Genomic DNA, 23,892 nt, shown 5'->3' with positions numbered 1-23,892 from the left:
ACTTTTTCCATATTTTGTTACATTACAGCCTTATTCTAAAATTTATGAAATTGTTTTTTCCCCCTCATCAATCTACACACAATATCCCATAATGACAAAGCAAAAACAGGTTTTATTTTTTTTGCAAATGTATTCAAAATAAAAACGGATATCACATTTACATAAGTATTCAGACCCTTTACTCAGTACTTTGTTGAAGCACCTTTGGAAGCGATTACAGCCTCAGGTGTTTTTGGGTACATGACACTACAAACTTGGCACAACTATATTTGGGGATTTTCTCCTATTCTTCTCTGCAGATCCCTCAAGCTCTGTCAGGTTGGATGGGAAGCATTGCTGCACAGCTCTTTTCAGGTCCCTCCGGTGATGTTCGGTCGGGTTCAAGTCCGGGCAACTCAAGTACATTCAAAGACTTGTCCCGAAGCCACTCCTGCGTTGTCTTGGCTGTGTGTTTAGGGTCGTTGTCTTGTTGGAAGGTGAACCTTCACCCCAGTCTGAGTTACTGAGCGCTCTGGAGCGGGTTTTCATCAAGGATCTCTCTGTACTTTGCTCCGTTCATCTTTCCCTCGACCCTGACTAGTCTCCCAGTCCCTACCGCTGAAAAACATCACCACAGCATGATGCTGCCACCACCATGCATCACCATAGGGATGGTGCCAGGTTTCCTCCAGACGTGACGCCTGGCATTCAGGCCAAAGAGTTCAATCTTGGTTTCATCAGACCAGAGAATCTTATCTGTCTGAGAGTCGTTTTTGTGCCTTTTGGCAAACTCCAAGCGGGCTGTCATGTGCCTTTTACTGAGGAGTGGCTTCCGCCTGGACCTGATTGGTGGAGTGCTGCAGAGATGGTTGTCCTTCTGGAAGGTTCTCCCATCTCCACAGAGGATCTCTGGAGCTCTGTCAGAGTGGCCATCGGGTTCTTGGTCATCCCCTGACCGGGCGGCCAGCTCTAGGATGAGTCTTGGTCGTTCCAAACTTCTCAAATTTAAGAATAATGGAGGCCACTGTGTTCTTGGGAACCTTCAATGCTGTAGGAATGTTTTGGTACCATTCCCCAGATCTGTGCCTCAACACAATCCTGTCTCAGAGCTCTACGGACAATTCCTTCAACCTCATGGCTTGGTTTTTGCTCTGACATGCACTGTCAACTGTGGGACCTTATATAGACATGTGTGTCTTTCCAAATCATGTCCAGTCAATTGAATTTACCAAAGGTGGACACCAATCAAGTTGTAGAAACATCTCAAGGATGAGCAATGGAAACAGGATGGACTTGAGCTCAATTTCTAGTCTCATAGCAAAGGGTCTGAATACTTGTATAAATAAGGTATTTCTGTTTTTTATTTTTAATACATTTGCAAAAAAATAAACTGTTTTCCCTTTGTCATTATGGAATATTGTGTTTTGATTGATGAGGATTATTTTTTTTTTTAATCAATTTTAGAAATACCTTATTTATATAAGTATTCAAAACTAAATTTGTAAAAAAGTCAAAAAGTCAAGGGATCAGAATACTTTCAGAATGCATTGTACGTCTATTAGGGGACTTATGGGAGTGATAAATAATCTCTACACCTCTGTTACCCTAATGAGTCTATCGATTGACTGTTCTTATAAACGGGTTTCATCTGCAGTGTTGCCTGATGGTGGTCCAGAGGGAGAACCTAAAGGCCATTGATCTCAATATGGATTGTGAATCCAGAGTGAGTGCACCACTTAGTAGTGCCTTAACCCAATCAGAATCACAATGCAAACACATTTGAACTGCTACAGATGGGTCTGGGTCCCGACCAGAAAAGGCCTCAATAACGAACAATGCAGCACCCGTAAGCACTTGTGGAGATTTGAAATAATTTGACAGATAGAAGCAATATGGTGAAAGTCCTACCAAGCCTATCAAATGAAGTTATTAATACACTGAGTGTACAAAACTTTAAGAACACCTGCTCTATCCATGACAGACTGACTAGGTGAATCCAGGTGAAAGCTATGATCCATTATTGATGTAATTTGTTGAATCCACTGCAATCAGTGTAGATGAAGTGGAGGAGACAGGTTAAAGAATACTTTTTAAGGCTTGAGACAATTGAGACATGGATTGTGTATGTGTGCCATTCAGAGGGTGAATGGGCAAGACAAAAGATTTAAGTGCCTTTGAATAGGGTATTGTAGTAGGTGCCAGGCACACCGGTTTGTGTCAAGAACTGAAATGTTGCTGGGTGCGCAACTCAGTATTAGGACAGTGTACCAAATGTTTGGAATACTCAGTGTATATTGCTCATATCTATTCAGTCCTCTCAGATCTACATGAAGTGTAGTGGCACAGCGGTTTAAGGCACTGCATCTCAGTGCTAGAGGCGTCACAGACCCTGGTTTGATTCCAGGCTGTATCTCAACCGTCCGTGATTGGGAGTCCCACAGGGCGGCGCACAGTTGTGCGAGCGTCGTCCCGGTTAGATTTTGGCCAGGGTAGGCCGTCATTGTAAATAATAATTTGATCTTAACTGACTTGCCTAGTTAAATAAAGGATAAATAAAAAAGGTTTACCGGTGTGGGGTTGTTTCTGGACCAGGCCTCAGAGTGTGAGTTTACAGGCAGCTAAGGTTTATTTTCTGGTATGGTGTGTTAGCGGTATCCTATGAGTGCCTGTACGAAAATATGTATGTGTTTGTGTGGCTCCCTCCTCTATTTGTGTGTATGGTGTCCATATTAGGACAGCCTAAGGGTCACAAGGAGTGTTTATGTATTTTGTAAGTCTGTTGATTAGTATTACAACAGTATCTCTCTTTGCTGTGCTCTGTCACCTGTTCAGTATTCCTGTCCAGGTGTGAACAGTCGGTGGGTTATTTTTGGTTCGGGCCCCTTGGCCTCGCTGCCCGGTGTAAGGTGGCCCTCAGTCTGAGGCCATGGTAACCATAGCAGGCCTTGGAAAGTGAAATGTGATGCGGTGCATGGTGCTCGGGGCCACATTTCTCAATCACAACCTAATAATGAGCTTGCCAAGGCACAGGCGGCATCAATGATGCAGCACTGCGGTGTCTGTTACCGTGGGCAACGCACACCTGCCAGCACGCTTCCATTTCCATCACTCACTCTCACTCACTCACTTACACCCCCTCACAGATACACACACACAAGCTCATGCTCTACACATTCTTTCAAGTCCATAGATGACCCATCCCCATTTTTTTCACCCACACATGCATATATGATCCATGTTACATGCATGCATACACGCACAACCTCGCATGCACTGACTTACTCAAACATACACTCAAGCATGCATGCACATTTTTTATGCAGTAAGTGTGTGTGTTCCCTAGATCCGGTGTTCCCAAACGTTCTGCTTCCTGACCCACCAATTTAGGTGTCTGTTCAGTTGCAAAACGGGTTGAGTGGTGAAAAAATATACCCAGACCAGACAAAAGTAAAAAATAATTATAAAATCATCCTCTTTAAAATATTGAACTCTATGTAGATTTGACTATGAGCTCTTGTGACCAATTCTAATGAACTGAATTGTAACAATGCACAAAAAAACTCTCACCTGGACTCCTGCCGTGGCCCACAAGTGGGTCCTGACCCACAGTTTGGGAACCACTGCCCTAGATGACATACATGGGGTTTTAAAGTTCTTACCTATTAACAGTTCAAATTAGCATTAGCCTAAAGCATAGGTCTCGTGAAAATGTACCCCGTATTTAGTAGTGTAGATAAATATAAATGTATCTGTAGCTAGTAACAGAAAAGTATCATCAAGAACCATTAAGATGTCTGCCTCCATTTTGTTTTTCAAAGTTATCATGTCAGTATGCTTGACCTGCTAATAGACAGATTATTTCCATTGTAAGGACCCTTTTTTCATAATGCATGTTTATTGGGGACCAGTCACAGCCAGGCTTGGGCCCGTCATAACTAATTGAACAAGTAATGACCTTAAGTTCTCAATGAATAAGACATGGTGCCACACACACCAACCTAGGGTTACCTGTGCAGAGAGAGGGGGGGGGGGGGGTGGTGACAGGTGACCCTATAGGTGGCCTCACGCTGTGACATAAACCCCCATGGCCAGTGGGTAGCTCCACTCCAGGGTAAGGATAGGTTTAAGTCAGATAGGGTGGTTAGTGTTACCCCACCTGCATCTGGTCTCCACCTTCAAAGGTGCTCTGGTAGGACTTTACATTAAGGTTCTGTTTGAGGGGGGTGGTAAAGGGTTTTCCCTTTTAAAAGAAGTTTAGATATTTAGTTATTAGTTCATGATTTATTAACATATTAAAGCTATAATTAACTGTCTATAACCTACATGCAAAACCTTCCATTAAATGGTACCTACATGTAGTGTTACCGCTGCACCACCTTTAGTACTATCCAGGCCTCACATCTTTCTGTGTTTGAATGTTCTTTCATGTTTCTGTTTATGTCATTGTAACTCTTTGCCTCCTGCAGTGGTCTTATATCAGTGTCTTTATACCTTCTCTCTCAGTTTGTGTTTGTTTGCACCTCTACTCTCTCTCCCCCTCCTCACTCTCTCTCCCCCTCTCTCTTGTTTCTGTCTCCTCTCCTCTCTATTAGATCGCTGCTGACTGATAGCACTCTGCATTTGTCTAGACTGGCATTTGATACAGCCAGAGTGAGGTAACATGCACATTGACTCACACACTCATTAGTCCTTGTTCTTTTCATTTTGACGTGTATATTTCCTTACCTTGAGAATGGGCTGTGTGTCAGAAGAGACTGCAATCCACGCTTTGGGTTTTGTTTACTAAGCTCCAGTGCCCAACCACTAGCATTGGCATTGATGACTGTAAAACAATGGTACGTTTCTAGAGAACTCGGGTTTGAAGTAACTAAGGTAATGTTGGACAATGTAGAGCATGCTAACTCGGGTCCCTTAACTTCCATTGTGTATTAGTCCTAGCTGCTAATATTAACCGTTGGTGACTGTAGCTAAGTAAACAAATATGAAACATCCCCAGTCTTAATCCCCCCCCACCAAGGCACATACAAAAAACAGCACAAAAAACAGATAAACAGTTCAAAACAAACAAACAATAGCAATAAATATTATACTAATACTTATAAAATGGTTATTATAGCAGCATTGCTGACATTCAGAATGTTAAAATAAACTAATTTAAAGTAAGTAGGTTAGGAACCATTTATTTATTTTTTATTTTTGGGTGAACTATCCCTTTAATTCATCTCAGAAGTACCCCTATGGCATTCATGTATGTGGGGAGGGGCACAGTTGAATGTATTGTAGACCTTATTAATATACCCTAGTGAACATTTTAGAGAGCCACATCCTCAACCCCAGTTGTTCTTTTGGACTCTCTCTCTCTCTCTCTCTCTCTCTCTCTCTCTCTCTCTCTCTCTCGACTCTCTCTCAGGAGAGTGTTCCTACCCAGCTGCTCTTCCGGTGACCCCAGGCACCACCTAACTCAGGGATAGCATGGGACCCCACCCTGTGTATCCCCCACTCCCATCCTTCCTACTCCTCCTCTCCATCCTCCTCCTCCTGCTCCACCCGGCCACCTCTTCCTTCCACTCCAAGCCTCAGGTGGTGGAGCGGGCATCTTTATCAGGCACCCCATCTTCCCCATCTGGTAACACCACAGGGGGCAAGCGGACGTGCACAGACAAGGTGATGTGTAGACCTGGCATTGTGCTGCCTGTGTGGCTACCACTCAGCCCTCCACTGGCAGAGCAGACGGGGAGGGCGATAGTCTACTTTGCCTGCCTCATGTACATGTTCCTGGGTGTGTCCATCATCGCCGACCGCTTCATGGCCTCCATTGAGGTCATCACCTCCCAGGTGACCAGTGACCACTTCTCTCTTTGTTTTGTCCTTCAGTCATTCTCATGCTGTGGTGATTCTGAAAACGTTCCCCAAAGTTCCCAGGTTTTTCAGAAATTTAGCTGAAATGATTCTGGGAATTCTCAGACCAGGATTTCTGAAAAACCTGGGAACTTTGGTGAAAGTTCTGGAACTTTTGAAATACTGTCCTCTAGCATCAGCTCATAGGCAATATCACTGAATTGTTGTATTGGTAAAACACTAGCTGCATGTTCCCCTAACTGTGATGTGTGCCCTTGTCCTTGTAGGAGAAAGAGGTGACTATCACCAAACCCAACGGGGAGACGTCAGTGACCACTGTGCGGATCTGGAACGAGACTGTGTCTAACCTCACGCTCATGGCCCTGGGCTCCTCTGCACCAGAGATCCTTCTCTCTGTCATCGAGGTATGCTGGTTACACCACAAAACCTTCATCACTATACATCACCCCAGAGTATATACACAACACACTACCCCAGTGTCCCCACAAACCCCAAACCCATCAGGTTAGGGCTGGGTAGGTCGTATTTTTCATCAATAACTAGGGTACGGGCAGGGCTCAGGTATCACAAATTGATCACTAACATTTTGAAGCTGAGCCATTTGCGAGTGCTCACCTGCGCGGTACAGTCATATCTGAGTAAGATCATAACATGATGTCAGAAGTGCTTCAACCTGTACGCAGGGAGCAAGTGACAGACAGAGAGGAGCGGCTAATGCATTTACTAATGGAGGAAGTTATTTCTGATCTTGGGTTTCGGGCAGGGCCTTCAATTTGGCCTGAGTAGGGTAGGGCCTGAACGTTGCGAGTATGGGTAGGGCTCGGGCTTAAAATTCATGCCAGTGCAGGGCTCTACACACTACCCCTGAGTGTCCCCACAATCCCTTTGTACTACATGCTACACCTGACGGACCCTTGATTTGCTTGAATTAGACTGGGTTCCCCATTGACAGATACCGTAATGGAGGTAGCGTAACCCTAGCTTATTTTGTTATTCAACTTGATTTCTTTGCTGTCTTGTTGGCAGGTGTGTGGTCACAACTTTGACGCGGGTGAGCTTGGACCGGGCACCATAGTGGGCAGCGCTGCCTTCAACATGTTTGTGATCATCGGAGTGTGTGTGTGGGTCATCCCCGACGGGGAGTCGCGAAAGATCAAACATCTGCGAGTGTTCTTCATCACAGCCTTCTGGAGCATCTTCGCTTACATCTGGCTCTACCTCATCCTGGCTGTTATCTCCCCGGGAGTAGTGGAGGTCTGCATTATTTGCGTGTGTGTGTGTCTGTGTGTTTTTGTGTGTCAGCGGGGGTTTATAGACAGATTTTGTATGCATTTGTGTGTTTTTTATTATTATATAGAAACGTTGTGTGTTGATTCTGCAGGTGTGGGAGGCTCTGGTCACTCTGCTCTACTTCCCAGTGTGTGTGATCTTGGCTTGGATCGCCGACCGCCGCCTGCTCTTCTACAAGTACATGCACAAGCGTTACCGTGCCGACAAGCGGCATGGCATCGTTGTGGAAACGGAAGGTGACCTGGCGCCCAAGGGGATCGATGTAATCATGGACGCTAAGTTCTCAGATAGCAATTCCACGGCTGGAAACTCCTCCAGTGTCTGCACAGTCTCTGTTCAGACAGGCAAGGAGCTGGACCAGAACAGAGATGAGGTAGGCTGAGCCAGGAGATCAGGAAAGAGAATAGTCAGGACGAGTCAGAAGAGTTTAGCAATATAGGAGAGTGGAGTGGGCAGGGAGATGGTATTGGTCCTTTACGTGTCTTTAACATTTTTGTTCTTCCAGCAGCTATGTTTTTTCAAACATTGTGTCAACGTTGTATTTCAAACATTTAGTTAATATTGTGTTTACGTTGTGACCTAATTTAGGTGGTACGCATCCTGAAGGACCTGAAGCAGAAGCACCCGGACAAAGACCTGGAGCAGCTTATCGAGATGGCCAACTACTCAGCTCTGGTGCAGCAGAGGAAGAGCCGCGCCTTTTACCGCATCCAAGCCACACGCATGATGATCGGTGCCGGGAACGTGCTCAAGAAGCATGCCGCCGAGCACACGCGACGCAAAGCCGCCGCTACGGAGGGCGGAGCCCTGGAGAAAGACGACAGGGCCACGTGTACCCACCTGTCCTTTGAGCGTGCCCAATACCAGTGCACGGAGAACTGTGGTACCCTGAGCCTAGCAGTGATCTGTGAGGGTGGCATGGGGCAGCACACCTTCTATGTGGACTACCACACGGAGAATGGCTCGGCAAATGCCGGGGCGGACTATGAGTTTAGCGAGGGGACGCTGGTGTTCAAACCAGGGGAGAGTCGGAAGGAGATTAAGGTTAGATGGAGAGGAGAGAGAAGGAAGGAGAGGGGAAAAGAGGGTGGGAAATTATGAGAGGAGGGAGGTGAATAGTCGCTGTTTACTGTAGTTTTGAGTAATACTTCAATCAACCAAACAATCAATCAATTAACTCATTGACTAGTATTTGTTTACTAGTCAATTTACTCGTTTACTAGTATAATACTTGTCAGCAACTTGTCATGGCCTGCACCTCCAAAGAGTGGCAAGGGAAAACTTGCTCTTGGATGGATTAGAGATTAGTTTAAATAATTTCAGATGAGATTAGATTAAAGGCACAATGCAGCTGTTGTTACTTCAATATCAAATAATTTCTGGGTAACAATTAAGTACCTGACTGTCTGGGATTGGTCTGAGTGGGGAGGGGAAAAAATAGCTGTTATTGGCAGAAAGGTCTGGAACTCTCTTTCTTATTGGAGTGATGTCAACAGGCAGGCTAAAACTCCATCCCACCAAAACAGCATGAAATTTCCAACAGCTCTTACACTAAAAGTGCATTATCATCATGTTCACAATTTCACAGTATTATTCCTACATGGAAATATATATAAAATATGACATGGAAAGTCATATTTTTAACTGCACTGGGCATTTAAATAAGATTGTCTCAATGCATACAGTAATTCCTATCACAACTTTTTGTGTGTCCCCTGTCCTTTTCAGGTGGGCATCTTGGACGACGACGTCTTCGAGGAAGACGAGCACTTTTTTGTGCGGCTGCAGAATCTCCGTCTGGATGAGGGCGGCAACAAGGTTTCACTGGGAACGCCGCCCAAGGGCCGGCTGGTGGAGCCGTTAGTTGCCATGGTTACCATCCTGGACGACGACCACGCCGGCATCTTCACGTTCGGCGAGCGCGTGCTGCGAGTGAGCGAGAGTTCGGGTACAATGGTGGTGACGGTGGTGCGGAACTCTGGCTCGCGGGGCACCGTGATGTTGCCCTACCGCACTGAGGATGGCAGCGCCCGTGCCGGCGTGGACTACGAGGAGACCAAGGGCGAGCTTGAGTTCTCCAATGAACAGACCAGGTGAAGCCTGCTCTATGCCAACCCTAAAGTAGGGGGATGGTACCCAGCCGGAAAAACTGTTTGAAATGGAGTCATTACAACCAAATTACAACCTGTTGGTTGTAAACCGGTTGTAATGATATAATTTCATTTGGTTGTAAACTAGTTGTAATCTGGTTGTAAATACATAATTTCAACCAGATGTCAATGCTAGGTAATCAAGAGCCTATAGCCTGGTACATGAGGTTAGACCAGGGAAGGGTTACTCTGGATTTTGCTAGCCACAGTATACTGATTGCTGCTCTTTCCTTTTAACTGGTGTCTGATTACACTTGGAGAACCAGCTGTATGCACTTAGTTACACAAACAAATCAATGAAGTGCATACAGGAGGCTGAGAAACCCAGTAGACACTGTGGCTCCAAAACAAGATTGCCTAATGCCTACTCTCTCTGCTAAAGCATCAGATGGAAGGTTTGTTAGCAGCAGTGCTGTAATTGGCCAGAGTACAGATGAGGGTTAAGGTCTAGAGGGAACTGTCATACAGTTCCATGTAAATGCATCGTTGTATGTTGGTAAATGTGTTTTTTCATCAGTTTGTGTCCACATTTGTCTATGTACAGTATGTGTCCACATATACTGAATGTTATACGTATCCCTCCCATTAAGCAAATGGGATCAAAATTATATTGATGTACAGTATGTGTGTGTGTCTGTGTAGGTGTCCACATGTACTATGTTATATTGATGGAAATGTATCCTAAGGCTACAGTAACTGTGGTAATGGGGATTATTATGGGTTGTCACTGTGTCAGTCAGTGACTCCCATGTGGAGCAGCGTCCATTAGTTGATGATTGGCAGCCTCTTGCTAATGTTAGCGGACAGATCCTTTCCCTATTAAACTTTCAGACGATATAAGCTGTGTTTGCACGTTGGACTAATTGTGCCCTTACAGGTAGTACTCATACTGTAAAGTGATGTAATTTCAGGTCATATATTGTAGGTATTACTGTAATGGTGCACTAACACCTCGATCACACCTACAGCGTCAATGCGCAAAATGGTACGCAGCATCATCTGGATATGTGTGCAACAAAAGTTCAACATTCACCTTTTGCTACCATTTCTGTCAAGCCGTCTATGCATACAGTTTGATGCATACGTTCGATAAATCCAAATGAATATACTTCTGGTGTACCAAAACACAATGATGCTGTCGGTGTGATCGAGGCGTAAGTGGTAAGTGATTTAAGGTACTGTTTATCTGTTGTTTAGTTCATGTTTGTATTTCTGTGTGTGTACAGTACCGTGTGTGTATGAGTGTTGTGTATGTGATGCACTGTGAATTATTTAGCCTCCACTATGTGTTACATTCTTTATTGCACCTCAGCTACTGATGTGATTTAAATGACAGGGTGTTTGTTAATGTTTCAGAGGGTAGGAAATGATTGTTTGCTTGCTTCACGGGACTGTTGCGAGACCGTTCCATCACAGTTGACAACTCCAGGAGTTCACCTTCCAGAGTTCAAAGAACCTTGGCGTGATCCTGGACAACACCCTGTCACTCTCTGCAAACATCAAAGCAGTGACTCGCTCCTGCAGGTTCATGCTCTACAACATCCATAGAGTACGACCCTACCTCACACAGGCAGTGGCACAGGTTCTAATTCAGGTCATCTCCCGTCTGGACTACTGCAACTCTCTGTTGGCTGGGTTCCCCGCTTGAGCAATCAAACCCCTGCAACTTGTCCAGAACGCTGAAACCCGCCTGGTGCTCAACATTCCCATGCTCTCCCATGTCAACCCACTCCTTTGCACATTCCACTGGTTCCAGTCGAAGCCCGCGTCCACTACATGGTGCTTTCCTATGGAGCAGCAGAAATTAAACCCTTGCATTTCGTGAACTAACTGTAACGTCCTGACCAGAGTTCTTATGTGTTTTGCTTGTTTAGTGTTGGTCAGGACGTGAGCTGGGTGGGAATTCTATGTTGTGTGTCTAGTTTGTCTGTTTCTGTGTTCGGCCTAATATGGTTCTCAATCAGATACAGCTGTCAATCGTTGTCCCTGATTGAGAATCATATATAGGTGGCTTGTTTTGTGTTGGGGATTGTGGGTGGTTGTTTCCTGTCTTTGTGTTTTGTCTGCACCAGCTAGGACTGTGACGGTTAGTTTGTTTTGTCATTTTGTATAGTGTCTTGTTTTGTGTTAATTATATCATGGAAAATTACCACGCTGCACATTGGTCCTCAGATCCTTCTCGCCTCTCCTCGTCTGAGGAGGAGGACAACTTAGACTGCCGTTACAGAACCACCCACCAAACTCGGACCAAGCAGCGTGAGTACGAGCAGCAACGGCCCACTACACAGGAATCCTGGACATGGGAGGAAATTCTGGAGGGTAAAGGACACTGGGCTCACATTGGAGAATATCGCCGCTCTCGGGAAGAGATGGAGGCAGCTAAAGCCCAGGAGTGGTGGTATGAGGAGGCAGCACGGAAGCGTGGCTGGAAGCCCGTGAAGAAACCCCAAAAATGTCTTGGGGGGGGGCTAAAGGGTAGTGTGGCGAAGGTAGGTAGGAAACCTGCGCCCACTTCCCATGCTTACCGTGGAGAGCGGGGGTACAGGCAGACACCGTGTTATGCGGAAGAGCGCACGGTGTCTCCTGTACATGTGCATAGCCCGGTGCGGGTTATTCCACCTCCCCGGAATGGCCGGGCTAGATTGAGCATTGAGCCAAGTGCCATGAAGCCGGCTCTACATATCTGGCCTTCAGTACGTCTCCTCGGGCCGGTGTACATGGCACCAACCTTACGCATGGTGTCCTCGGTTCGCCAACACAGACCAGTGTGGGTTATTCCACCTCCCCGCACTGGACGGGCTACGGGGAGCATTCAACCAGGTAAGGTTGGGCAGGCTCGGTGCTCAAGGGAGCCAGTACGCCTGCACGGTCCGGTATATCCGGCGCCACCTTCCCGCCCCAGCCCATTTCCTCCAGTTCCAGCACCCCGCACTCGCCTTATGGTGCGTGGCCCCAGCCCAGTACCACCAGTGCCTACACCACGCACCAGGCTCCCAGTGCGTCTCCAGAGGCCTGTTCCTCCTCCACGCACTCTCCCTGTGGTGCGTGTCTCCAGCCCAGTGCCTCCAGTTCCGGCACCACGCATCAAGCCTCCTGTGCGTCTCCAGAGCCCTGTACGCACTGTTCCTTCTCCCCGCTCTCGCCCTGAGGTGCGTGCCCTCAGCCCGGTACCACCAGTGCCGGTACCACGCACCAGGCCTATAGTGCGCTTTGAGAGTCCAGTGTGCCCTGTTCCTGCTCCCCGCACTAGCCTTGAGGTGCGTGTCTCCAGTCCGGTACCACTAGTTCCGGCACCACGCACCAGGCCTACTGTGCGCCTCAGCAGGTCAGAGTCGGCCGTCTGCCCAACGCCGCCTGCACTGCTCGTCTGCCCAGCGCCGTCTGAGCTGCCTGCACTGCTCGTCTGCCCAGCGCCATCTGAGCCATCCGTCTGCCCAGCGCCATCTGAGCCATCCGTCTGCCCAGCGCCATCTGAGCCATCCGTCTGCCCAGCGCCATCTGAGCCATCCGTCTGCCCAGCGCCATCTGATCCATCCGTCTGCCCAGCGCCATCTGAGCCATCCGTCTGCCCAGCGCCATCTGAGCCATCCGTCTGCCCAGCGCCATCTGAGCCATCCGTCTGCCACGAGCCTTCAGAGCCGCCCGTCTGTCCCGAGCCGCTAGAGCCGTCCGTCAGTCAGGAGCCGCTAGAGCCGTCCGTCAGTCAGGAGCCGCTAGAGCCGTCCGTCAGTCAGGAGCCGCCAGAGCCGCCAGCCAGTCAGGAGCCGCCAGAGCCGCCAGCCAGTCAGGAGCCGCCAGAGCCGCCAGCCAGTCAGGAGCTGCCAGAGCCGCCAGCCAGTCAGGAGCTGCCAGAGCCGCCAGCCAGTCAGGAGCTGCCCTCCAGTCATGAGCTGCCCTCCATTCATGAGCTGCCCTCCAGTCATGAGCTGCCCTCCAGTCATGAGCTGCCCTCCAGTCATGAGCTGCCTTCCAGTCATGAGCTGCCTTCCAGTCATGAGCTGCACTCCAGTCATGAGCTGCCTTACAGTCATGAGCTGCACTCCAGTCATGAGCTGCACTCCAGTCATGAGCTGCACTCCAGTCATGAGCTGCCTTCCAGTCATGAGCTGCCCTACAGTCATGAGCGGCCCTACAGTCATGAGCGGCCCTACAGTCATGAGCGGCCCTACAGTCATGAGCGGCCACTCAGTCCGGAGCTGCCATTCAGTCCGGAGCTGCCATTCAGTCCGGAGCTGCCATTCAGTCCGGAGCTGCCCCTCTGTCTTGAGCTACATCTCTGTCTTGAGCTACCTCTCTGTCCTGAGCTACCTCTCTGTCCTGAGCTACCTCTCTGTCCTGAGCTACCTCTCTGTCCTGAGCTACCTCCTAAATCATGTGGGGGGCCTTGGGGAGGATTCTTAGGCCGAGGTCGTGGGCGAGGGTCGCCACTCAAAGGACGCTAAGGAGGGGGACAAAGACAGTGGTGGAGTGGTGTCCTCGTCCTGCGCCAGAGCCGCCACCGCGGACAGATGCCGTTCGGAGTCCGCACCTCAGGAGGGGGGTACTGTAACGTCCTGACCAGAGTTCTTATGTGTTTTGCTTGTTTAGTGTTGGTCAGGACGTGAGCTGGGTGGGAATTCTATGTTGTGTTTCTAGTTCGTCTGTTTCTGTGTTCAGCCTAATATGGTTCTCAATCAGAGACAGCTGTCAATCGTTGTCCCTGATTGAGAATCATATATAGGTGGCTTGTTTTGTGTTGGGGATTGTGGGTGGTTGTTTCCTGTCTTTGTGTTTTGTCTGCACCAGCTAGGACTGTGACGGTTAGTTTGTTTTGTCATTTTGTATAGTGTCTTGTTTTGTGGTAATTATATCATGGAAAATTACCACGCTGCACATTGGCCCTCAGATCGTTCTCGCCTCTCCTCGTCTGAGGAGGAGGACGACTTAGACTGCCGTTACACTAACAGTCGCACTTATTGAGGAACAATTGAAGAGTTTCATTCCAAAACGCTAAATATCCATTTTCAGAAATGTTTGAAAATGAGCTTTTATTTTTGAAAGAAATTATGAAAGAGATTGGTGTTTTTTTACTGTCTAATCATGGCATAGGGTTGTTCAATGACAAGACATGTATTTGTTTAAAATCTGTTACTTGATGGTTTCATTTAAGAGACAAATAATCATGTTTTTTTAATGCTATATATCCACGTCACTCTGAGAAATAAGTAGTACTGCTGGGTTTTACACAGTTAACTGTAACAAATAACTAAATTTTTAATAAAGAACTGTACAAATTACATATTTGTGACAAAAATAAATAATTCAATACAATTATGAGATCTGTATGTAAAACATTTACATTTTACATTTTTGTCAGATGCTCTTATCCAGAGGGACTTACAGTTAGTGCATTCATCTTAAGGTAGCCAGGTGAGACAACCACAAATCACAGTCAAATATACAGGATACGAACCATTCCAGCTATACAATGGATATACTGTCCAGTGTTTTGCAAAATAACACATCTAAACTCTTATGTATAAAAACATGAAGGTACCCATAAGCAATCATTTCTGATGAAAAAACAAGTGAATAATGTGTGGATACAGTGTTTTATAAATACTCTTCAGTTGTACTTGCTATTACTGAGATGTGGTTGTCTCACCTAGCTATCTTAAAAGATGAATGCACTAACTGTAAGTCGCTCTGTCTGTGTGTGTGTGTGTGTGTGTGGTTGTATTATTCAACAAAATATTTAACTTTGGTGTCCTGTGATTGTAATCATAACATGTTTTCCTTTTATCCTCATCAAATGTGTTTAAAACGTCTACAAATATAACAATGTCTATTGATGACAACCTTCTTCTCTCTCTCTCTGTGTGAGTGTGGGTGTGTATATGTATGTACGTGTGTGTGGGTGCATGCTTGCATGTCTCTCCACAGTCAGACTCTACAGGTACGCATTGTAAATGTGGAGGAATATGAGAAGCAGGAAAACTTCTTCATTGTGCTGGATGAGCCCAAATGGCTAAAGCGAGGAATCTCAGGTCAGTGGGGTGTGTTGTGTGCGAGGGTTAGTGTTAGTGAATAAAATGGCCATCTCAAAAGGTTTGTTCAACCTACTATCCACTGTTACACTCAGCGAAAATTGCCATTTGACACATATTGTGAGAAATCTTTTCCCACTACACTTGCAGTCTCTCTAGAATAGTTTTATAAGATAAGATTAAAGGGATACTTCGGGATTTACAGGTTTGGTTTCAATCCTGCCCACATGCTCATGGTTGGCAGTGTCAAAATAACGAGTGATTCGGAGCTCAGCAGCAAGAGACCCGATCTCACTGCAGACTCAACCTAAAGTACAGCTGCATGCTATCCAATCGTAGCAGTAGAAACAAACATAGCCCGCCCTTTTCTTTATTGAGGCATTAGCGCACAGCGTCTCTGGACTAAGAACAAGACATACATCATCGCCAATGTTATGTTGACAGAACGAGACTTGTTCGTCATAAACAGCTTGGGTTTTTCCAACTCGAACATCTTCACATTTTTGAGTTAATGTTAGCATCACAAACACAACTGTCATCAAAGATACTACTCTTCTTCTATTGTATAATTTTTATTTTATTATTATTTTTATTTCACTTTTATTTAACCAGGTAGACCAGTTGAGAACAAGTTCTCATTTACAACTGCGACCTGGTCAAGATAAAGCAAAGCAGTGCAACAACACAGAGTTACACGTGGGATAAACAAATGTACAGTCAATAACACAATAGAAACGTGTATATATAGTGTGTGCAAATTGCGTAAGGAGGTAAGGCAATAAATAGGCCATAGTAGCGAAGTAATTACAATTTAGAAAATTAAGACTGGAGTGATAGATGTGCAGATGATGATGTGCAAGTAGAAATCCTGGTGTACAAAAGAGCAAAAAAAGTTAATAAAAACAACATGGGGATGAGGTAGGTAGTTGGATGGACTATTTACAGATGGGCTGTGTACAGCTGCAGCGATCGGTAAGCTGCTCAGATAGCTGATGCTTAAAGTTAGTGAGGGAGATATAAGTCTCCAACTTCAGCGATTTTTGCAATTTGTTCCAGTCATTGGCAGCAGAGAACTGGAAGGAAAGGCGGCCAAAGGAGGTGTTGGCTTTGGGGATGACCAGTGAGATATACCTGCTGGAGCGCGTGCTACGGGTGGGTGTTGTTATGATGACCAGTGAGCTGAGATAAGGCGGAGCTTTACCTAGCAAAGACTTATAGATGACCTGGAGCCAGTGGGTCTGGCGACGAATATGTAGCGAGGGCCAGCCGACGAGAGCATGGTATATGGGGCTTTGGTGACAAAACGGATGGCACTGTGAAAGACTGCATCCAATTTGCTGAGTAGAGTGTTGGAGGCTATTTTGTAGATGACATTGCCGTAGTCGAGGATCGGTAGGATAGTCAGTTTTACGAGGGTATGTTTGGCAGCGTGAGTGAAGGAGGCTATGTTTGGCAGCGTGAGTGAAGGAGACGAAATAGGAAGCCGATTCTAGATTTAATTTTGGATTGGAGATGCTTAATATGAGTCTGGAAGGAGAGTTTACAGTCTAGCCAGACACCTAGGTAGTTGTCCACATATTCTAAGTCAGAACCGTCCAGAGTAGAGATGCTTGTCGGGCGGGCGTGGGTGCGGGCAGCGATCGGTTGAAAAGCATGCATTTAGTTTGACTAGAGTTTAAGAGCAGTTGGAGGCCACGGAAGGAGTGTTGTATGGCATTGAAGCTCGTTTGGAGGTGTGTTAACACAGTGTCCAAAGAAGGGCCAGATGTATACAGAATTGTGACGTCCGCGTAGAGGTGGATCAAGGAATCCCCCGCAGCAAGAGCGACATCGTTGATATATACAGAGAAAAGAGTAGGCCCGAGAATTGTACCCTGTCGTACCCCCATAGAGACTGCCAGAGGTCTGGACAACAGGCCCTTCGATTTGACACACTGAACTCTATCTGAGAAGTAGTTGGTGAACCAAGCGAGGCAGTCATTTGAGAAACCAAGGCTGTTGAGTCTGCCGATAAGAATGTGGTGATTGACAGATTCGGAAGCCTTGGCCAGGTCGATGAAGACGGCTGCACAGTACTGTCTTTTATCGATGGCGGTTATATTGTTTAGTACCTTGAGCGTGGCTGAGGTGCACACGTGACTAGCTCGGAAACCGGATTGCACAGCGGAGAAGGTACGGTGGGATTCGAAATGGTAAGTGATCTGTTTGTTAACTTGGCTGTTTGTTAACTTGGCTATAATGGCGTTCGCAATAATTGGATGTGCATTCCGCCACCTACTGTGCGGGTAAATATTAAGGATCCCTAAAAGGAAAAAATAATACACAAAACTAACAACAAAATAATTACTAAACCAAATCAACCCGCTTTTCTGTAAACCCCCCCCACCCCATTCTAATCAGGTACACAAGCTCAGAAGACTCCTGTCAGGGTGGGAACATTTCCCAGTGACAATAGTCCTTGCAGTCTTTGAGCCCCAAAAAACTATTGGCTGCAGATATAATGATATCCAGTAGTGATATCCAGCTTCTTGGACTTCTTAGACACTTATGCTGTACAATTAATCACTGTGGCTATAAATGCCACAAAATCCACCTTCTTCACAATGAATGTATCAGGATCACTCGATTGACTTAAAACACTAGCAACTGGTTGTAATGCATCTTCAACACTGTTGCCTCTTGCCCCTTGGACTGTCTTCAACACCTCCACATATATCTGCTGCACAGCCATGATCCTTGACACCTCCTTCACCCTAACAGGGCACTTAAGGAAGTCTGGAGTATGATCCCCACCACAGTTGCAACAATTTACATTCACAGATTCTTCAATGCCATACTTCTCCCGTATACAAACATGTGACCATATAATACCTACATGTTTCAAACAGACCTCCCTGTGCCCCAGAAAGCAAAGGTAACCTGCCTAAATGATTACCGCCCCATAGCATTCATGTCGGTAGCCATGATGAGCTTTGAAAGGCTGGTCATGGCTCACATCAACACCATCATCACTGAAACGCTAGACCCACTTCAATTCGCATACCGCCCCAACAGATCCACAGATGACGCAATCTCAATCGCCTTTCATACTGCCCTTTCTCACCTGGACAAAATGAACACCTATGTGAGAATGCTGTTCATTGACTACAGCTCAGCGTTCAACACCATAGTGCCCACAAAGATTATCACTAAGCTAAGGACCCTGGGACTAAACACCTCTTTCTGAAACTGGATCGTGGACTTCCTGACGGGCCGCCCACAGGTGGTAAGGCTAGGCAACAACACATCTGCCACGCTGATCCTCAACACGTGGGGCCCTCGGGTGTGGGTACTTAGTCCCCTCCTGTACTCCCTGTTCACCCACAACTGCGTGGCTAAGCACAACTCCAACGCCATCATTAAGTTTGCTGACGACACAACGGTGGTAGGCCTGATCACTGACAACGATGAGACACCCTATAGGGAGGTCAGAGACCTGGCAGTGTGGTGCCAGAACAACAACCTTTCCGTGAGCAAGACAAAGGAGATGATCGTGGACTACGGGAAAAGGAGGGCCGAACATGCCCCCATTCACATCGACGGTACTGTAGTGGAGTGGGTCGAGAGTTTCAAGTCCCTTGGTGTCCACATCACCAACAAACTATCATGGTCCAAACACACCAAGAAAGTTTTGAAGAGGGCGCGACAATGCCTTTTCCCCCTCAGGAGACTGAAAAGATTTGGCATGGGTCCCCACATCCTCAAAAAGTTCTACAGCTGCACCATCGAGAGCATCCTGACCGGTTGCATCACCGCCTGGTATGGCAACTGCTCGGCATCCGACCGCAAGACGCTACAGAGGGTAGTGTGTACATCACTGGGGCCAAGCTTCCTGCCAGGACCTATATACTAGGCGGTGTCAGAGGAAGGCCCAAAAAATTGTCAAAGACTCCAGTCATCCAAGTCATAGACTGTTCTCTCTGCTACCGCTAGGCAAGCGGTACCGGAGCGCCAAGACTAAGTCCAAAAGGCTCCTTAACAGCTTCTACCCCCAAGCCGTAAGACTGCTGAACAATTCATTTGCATTATTTGCTAAAATATTTGCCCCCCCACCCCCTTTGTTTTTACACTGCTGCAACTTGCTGTTTATTATCTATGCATAGTCACTTTACCCCTACCTACATGTACAAATTACCTCAACTAACCTGTACCCCCACACATTGACTCGGTTTTATTGTTATTTTATTGTGTTACTTTTTTAAATTGTTGGTTAAGGGCTTGTAAGTAAGCATTTCACAGTATTCAACGCATGTGATGGATATAAAATCACATTTTATCTTTTACAATTCCCACACTATAATGGTTTGGGCACAAGTGTGCTCACCGCATACCTCACATATCCAAGCTTCACATATTCAGGTAGAGTCTCCTCAAACAACAATAATAACGATAGGCTTTTCTCCTTCCTTCCATTTACTATACGGGTCAGGCAACATGCACTGACGACTCCTAGGATTTTCTGACTATATCCAACGAGACTCCAGCTATAGCTCCTTTGGCAGGCGCCCTACTCCGAAGATCAATAGATGTTACTTCTGACGTGGACAATTTTGCCAGATCCAGTGCAGCTTCTTCTGTTCTTCATCGACACAATAAACTAAAACAAGGCCGCTTCGAGTCACCTTGATTGAATGCACCTTTCCCACTGCTTTCTTCACAGTCCTCGATATATTACAAATGGATTTCCCAAATTAATCTCCTTGTCCAAAAATCGCAGTCCAATAAGAATAAATATTGGACCGGTCCTTGTCTTCTACTACAACTTTTGCTTGGTTTGTTCCATTCTTTTGATTTCCCTATTTTCGATTCATTGTCACACACTTCACTTGCCACACTTTCAGATTTAAACACATTCAAAGATACTACTTTAGAGATGACGACATTTTAACACTCGGAGCTTGGGATTCTTGACCAATTACGTTCACGTTGTCATGCTGCGTCACGCAGTTGGTACGGTGGCTGTTTGGGATATCACAGCCACATCAAACCACACCCCCAAAACGAATGGCTTCTTGCATTTTTTGTGAGCAGGCTAAAATACTAGGCCTAATCAATGAGTTCAGCCCCTCTTTGAAGGGAGAATGTAGTGAGGCTGGGAGATGTGCCAAAGATGTTTAACTATACTGACAAGATTATGGACTTGCCATGGGAATCGTTGTCCATGAAGTCGGAGGAAAGGCTGGAACTCTTAGCCAATAAGATGCCAGAGAGATTTGTCACTAGGCAGAGCAAGACCTGAAATGAAGTTGTTTTCCTCAAATTCCTTGTGATTGTTATACACTGCTCAAAAAAATAAAGGGAACACTTAAACAACACAATGTAACTCCAAGTCAGCAGCATACCACCCTGCATACCACTGCAGGCTTGCTTCTGAAGCTAAGCAGGGTTGGTCCTGGTCAGTCCCTGGATGGAAGACCAGATGCTGCTGGAAGTGGTGTTGGAGGGCCAGTAGGAGGCACTCTTTCCTCTGGTCTAAAAAATATCCCAATGCCCCAGGGCAGTGATTGGGGACACTGCCCTGTGTAGGGTGCCGTCTGTCGGATGGGACGTTAAAACGGGTGTCCTGACTCTCTGAGGTCATTAAAGATCCCATGGCACTTATCGTAAGAGTAGGGGTGTTAACCCCGGTGTCCTGGCTAAATTCCCAATCTGGCCCTCAAACCATCATGGTCACCTAATAATGCCCAGTTTACAATTGGCTCATTCATCCCCCTCCTCTCCCCTGTAACTATTCCCCAGGTCGTTGCTGCAAATGAGAACGTGTTCTCAGTCAACTTACCTGGTAAAATAACGGTAAAATAAAATAAATAAATAAAAGTCAATCACACTTCTGTGAAATCAAACTGTCCACTTAGGAAGCAACACTGATTGACAATAAATTTCACATGCTGTTGTGCAAATGGAATAGACAAAAGGTGGAAATTATAGGCAATTAGCAAGACACCCCCAATAAAGGAGTGATTCTGCAGGTGGTGACCACAGACCACTTCTCAGTTCCTATGCTTCCTGGCTGATGTTTTGGTCACTTTTGAATGCTGCCGGTGCTCTCACTCTAGTGGTAGCATGAGACGGAGTCTACAACCCACACAAGTGGCTCAGGTAGTGCAGCTCATCCAGGATGGCACATCAATGCGGGCTGTGGCAAGAAGGTTTGCTGTGTCTGTCAGCGTAGTGTCTAGAGCATGGAGGAGCAACCAAGACACAGGCCAGTACATCAGGAGACGTGGAGGAGGCCGTAGGAGGGCAACAACCCAGCAGCAGGACCGCTACCGCCGGCTTTGTGCAAGGAGGAAGAGGAGGAGCACTGCCATAGCCCTGCAAAATGACCTCCAGCAGGCCACAAATGTGCATGTGTCTGCTCAAACGATCAGAAACAGACTCCATGAAGGTGGTATGAGGGCCCGGCGTCCACAGGTGGGGGTTGTGCTTACAGCCCAACACCGTGCAGGACGTTTGCCAGAGAACACCAAGATTGGCAAATTCGCCACTGGCGCCCTGTGCTCTTCACAGATGAAAGCAGGTTCACACTGAGCAAATGAGCACATGTGACAGACGTGACAGAGTCTGGAGACGCCGTGGAGAACGTTCTGCTGCCTGCAACATCCTCCAGCATGACCGGTTTGGCGGTGGGTCTGTCATGGTTTGGGGTGGCATTTCTTTGTGGGGCCGCACAGCCCTCCATGTACTCGCCAGAGGTAGCCTGACTGCCATTAGGTATCGAGATGAGATCCTCAGAGCCCTTGTGAGACCATATGCTGACACATGCACATTTGTGGCCTGCTGGAGGTCATTTTGCAGGGCTCTGGCAGTGCTCCTCCTTGCACAAAGGCGGAGGTAGCGGTCCTGCTGCTGGGTTGTTGCCCTCCTACGGCCTCCTCCACGTCTCCTGATGTACTGGCCTGTCTCCTGGTAGCGCCTCCATGCTCTGGACACTACGCTGACAGACACAGCAAACCTTCTTGCCACAGCTCGCATTGATGTGCCATCCTGGATGAGCTGCACTACCTGAGCCACTTGTGTGGGTTGTAGACTCCGTCTCATGCTACCACTAGAGTGAGAGCACCGGCAGCATTCAAAAGTGACCAAAACATCAGCCAGGAAGCATAGGAACTGAGAAGTGGTCTGTGGTCACCACCTGCAGAATCACTCCTTTATTGGGGGTGTCTTGCTAATTACCTATAATTTCCACCTTTTGTCTATTCCATTTGCACAACAGCGTGAAATGTATTGTCAATCAGTGTTGCTTCCTAAGTGGACCGTTTGATTTCACAGAAGTGTGATTGACTTGGAGTTACATTGTGTTGTTTAAGTGTTCCCTTTATTTTTTTGAGCAGTGTATCTAGCTAAGCTGTAGAACGCACGTTTGCACGGTTTCACATTGTAAATCACTCTGACGTTTAATGTACATACTACCTCAATTGGGCCGACCAACCAGTGCTCCCGCACATTGGCTAACCAGGCTATCTGCATTGTGTCCCACCACCCACCACCCGCCAACCCCTCTTTTACGCTACTGCTACTCTGTTCATCATAAATGCATTGTCACTTTAACCATATCTACATGTACATACTACCTCAAACAGACTGACTAACCGGTGTCTATATGTAGCCTTGCTACTGTATATAGCCTGTCTTTCTACTTTTGATTTATTTCTTTACTTACCTATTGTTCACCTAATACCTTTTTTGCACTATTGGTTAGAGCCTGTAAGTAAGCATTTCACTGTAAGGTCTACACCTGTTGTATTTGGCGCACGTGGCAAATAAACTTTGATTTGATTTGACATGTGCCACTCATTCTGATAATCCATTCCTATATAAAGCAGCACACTGTCGTAAACCATAACAACCGCACAGTATGACGTACAGTGCATAACAGTGATGTCAAGCTTGTCCACTCATACCAGTACCTTCGTTACAACGTAAACATTATGCACCTCCTAGTCGATCAAATAGGCCTCACACAGTGAATTAGCTTTCTTTTTTTTATGTTAATCGAACTCGATCGACCCTCTCCCATTGCATCCAGTGAAAAAAGCACTTCCACATTTTTTTTCACATGGATGGAAGTCAAGCCTATACCTCTTTGGATGAGCTCACTGGACTATTGCATTTAGTAGAGGATGGAGACGCAGGAATATTTGAATTTGGTGTCGATTAATTTGTACTGATTCTTTCCTCACTGCATGGTTACTTTCAGAATGCACATTGTGATCTGATGAATCTGTCATTCATTTATTGTTTGTACATTGTCCCAAGTATAATGTTTCTCTGTTGATCAATTCCTTGCATGTGTACTGTGTATTAAGGTGTGTCACTTCTGTCTTTTGTCGACTGCTGCTATTTTGACAAGGTCTCTCTTGCAAAATACATTTGATTTCAATGAGACTAACATGAATAAATAAAGGTTCAATACAAAAATCACTTTAGCTTGAATAGCATTATAAGTAATCACATCTCAAAATCACGCATTTCTTTTTTTCTCTTCCTATTGCAGCTCTGCTGCTCAACCAGGGTAAGATCTCATAAGTTTTGCACACAGTTGAAAG

The 23,892-nt window shown here is 46.4% G+C and overlaps 1 protein-coding gene across 3 annotated transcripts in view; it reads left to right on the top strand.

Moving 5' to 3' along the window:
• slc8a2a (solute carrier family 8 member 2a) overlaps positions 1-23,892 on the top strand; it is a 64,684-nt gene that overhangs the window by 26,782 nt on the left and 14,010 nt on the right. For 2 of the 3 annotated variants that reach the window (XM_055941681.1, XM_055941678.1), the window contains exons 2-10: positions 4,572-4,634; positions 5,390-5,814; positions 6,105-6,242; positions 6,865-7,092; positions 7,220-7,501; positions 7,717-8,172; positions 8,857-9,221; positions 15,201-15,304; positions 23,841-23,858. In XM_055941681.1, the coding sequence (XP_055797656.1) occupies positions 5,452-5,814; positions 6,105-6,242; positions 6,865-7,092; positions 7,220-7,501; positions 7,717-8,172; positions 8,857-9,221; positions 15,201-15,304; positions 23,841-23,858 (1,954 nt within the window). In that variant the 5' untranslated portion in view covers positions 4,572-4,634; positions 5,390-5,451. The remainder of the gene's footprint in view (positions 1-4,571; positions 4,635-5,389; positions 5,815-6,104; positions 6,243-6,864; positions 7,093-7,219; positions 7,502-7,716; positions 8,173-8,856; positions 9,222-15,200; positions 15,305-23,840; positions 23,859-23,892) is intronic. The other variant, XM_055941680.1, reaches the window with a different exon arrangement.

This window comes from Salvelinus fontinalis, chromosome 13 (assembly GCF_029448725.1).
Source record: "Salvelinus fontinalis isolate EN_2023a chromosome 13, ASM2944872v1, whole genome shotgun sequence".
In the NCBI taxonomy this organism is placed as follows: domain Eukaryota; kingdom Metazoa; phylum Chordata; class Actinopteri; order Salmoniformes; family Salmonidae; genus Salvelinus; species Salvelinus fontinalis.
This window is presented reverse-complemented; position numbering and strand designations above follow the sequence as displayed.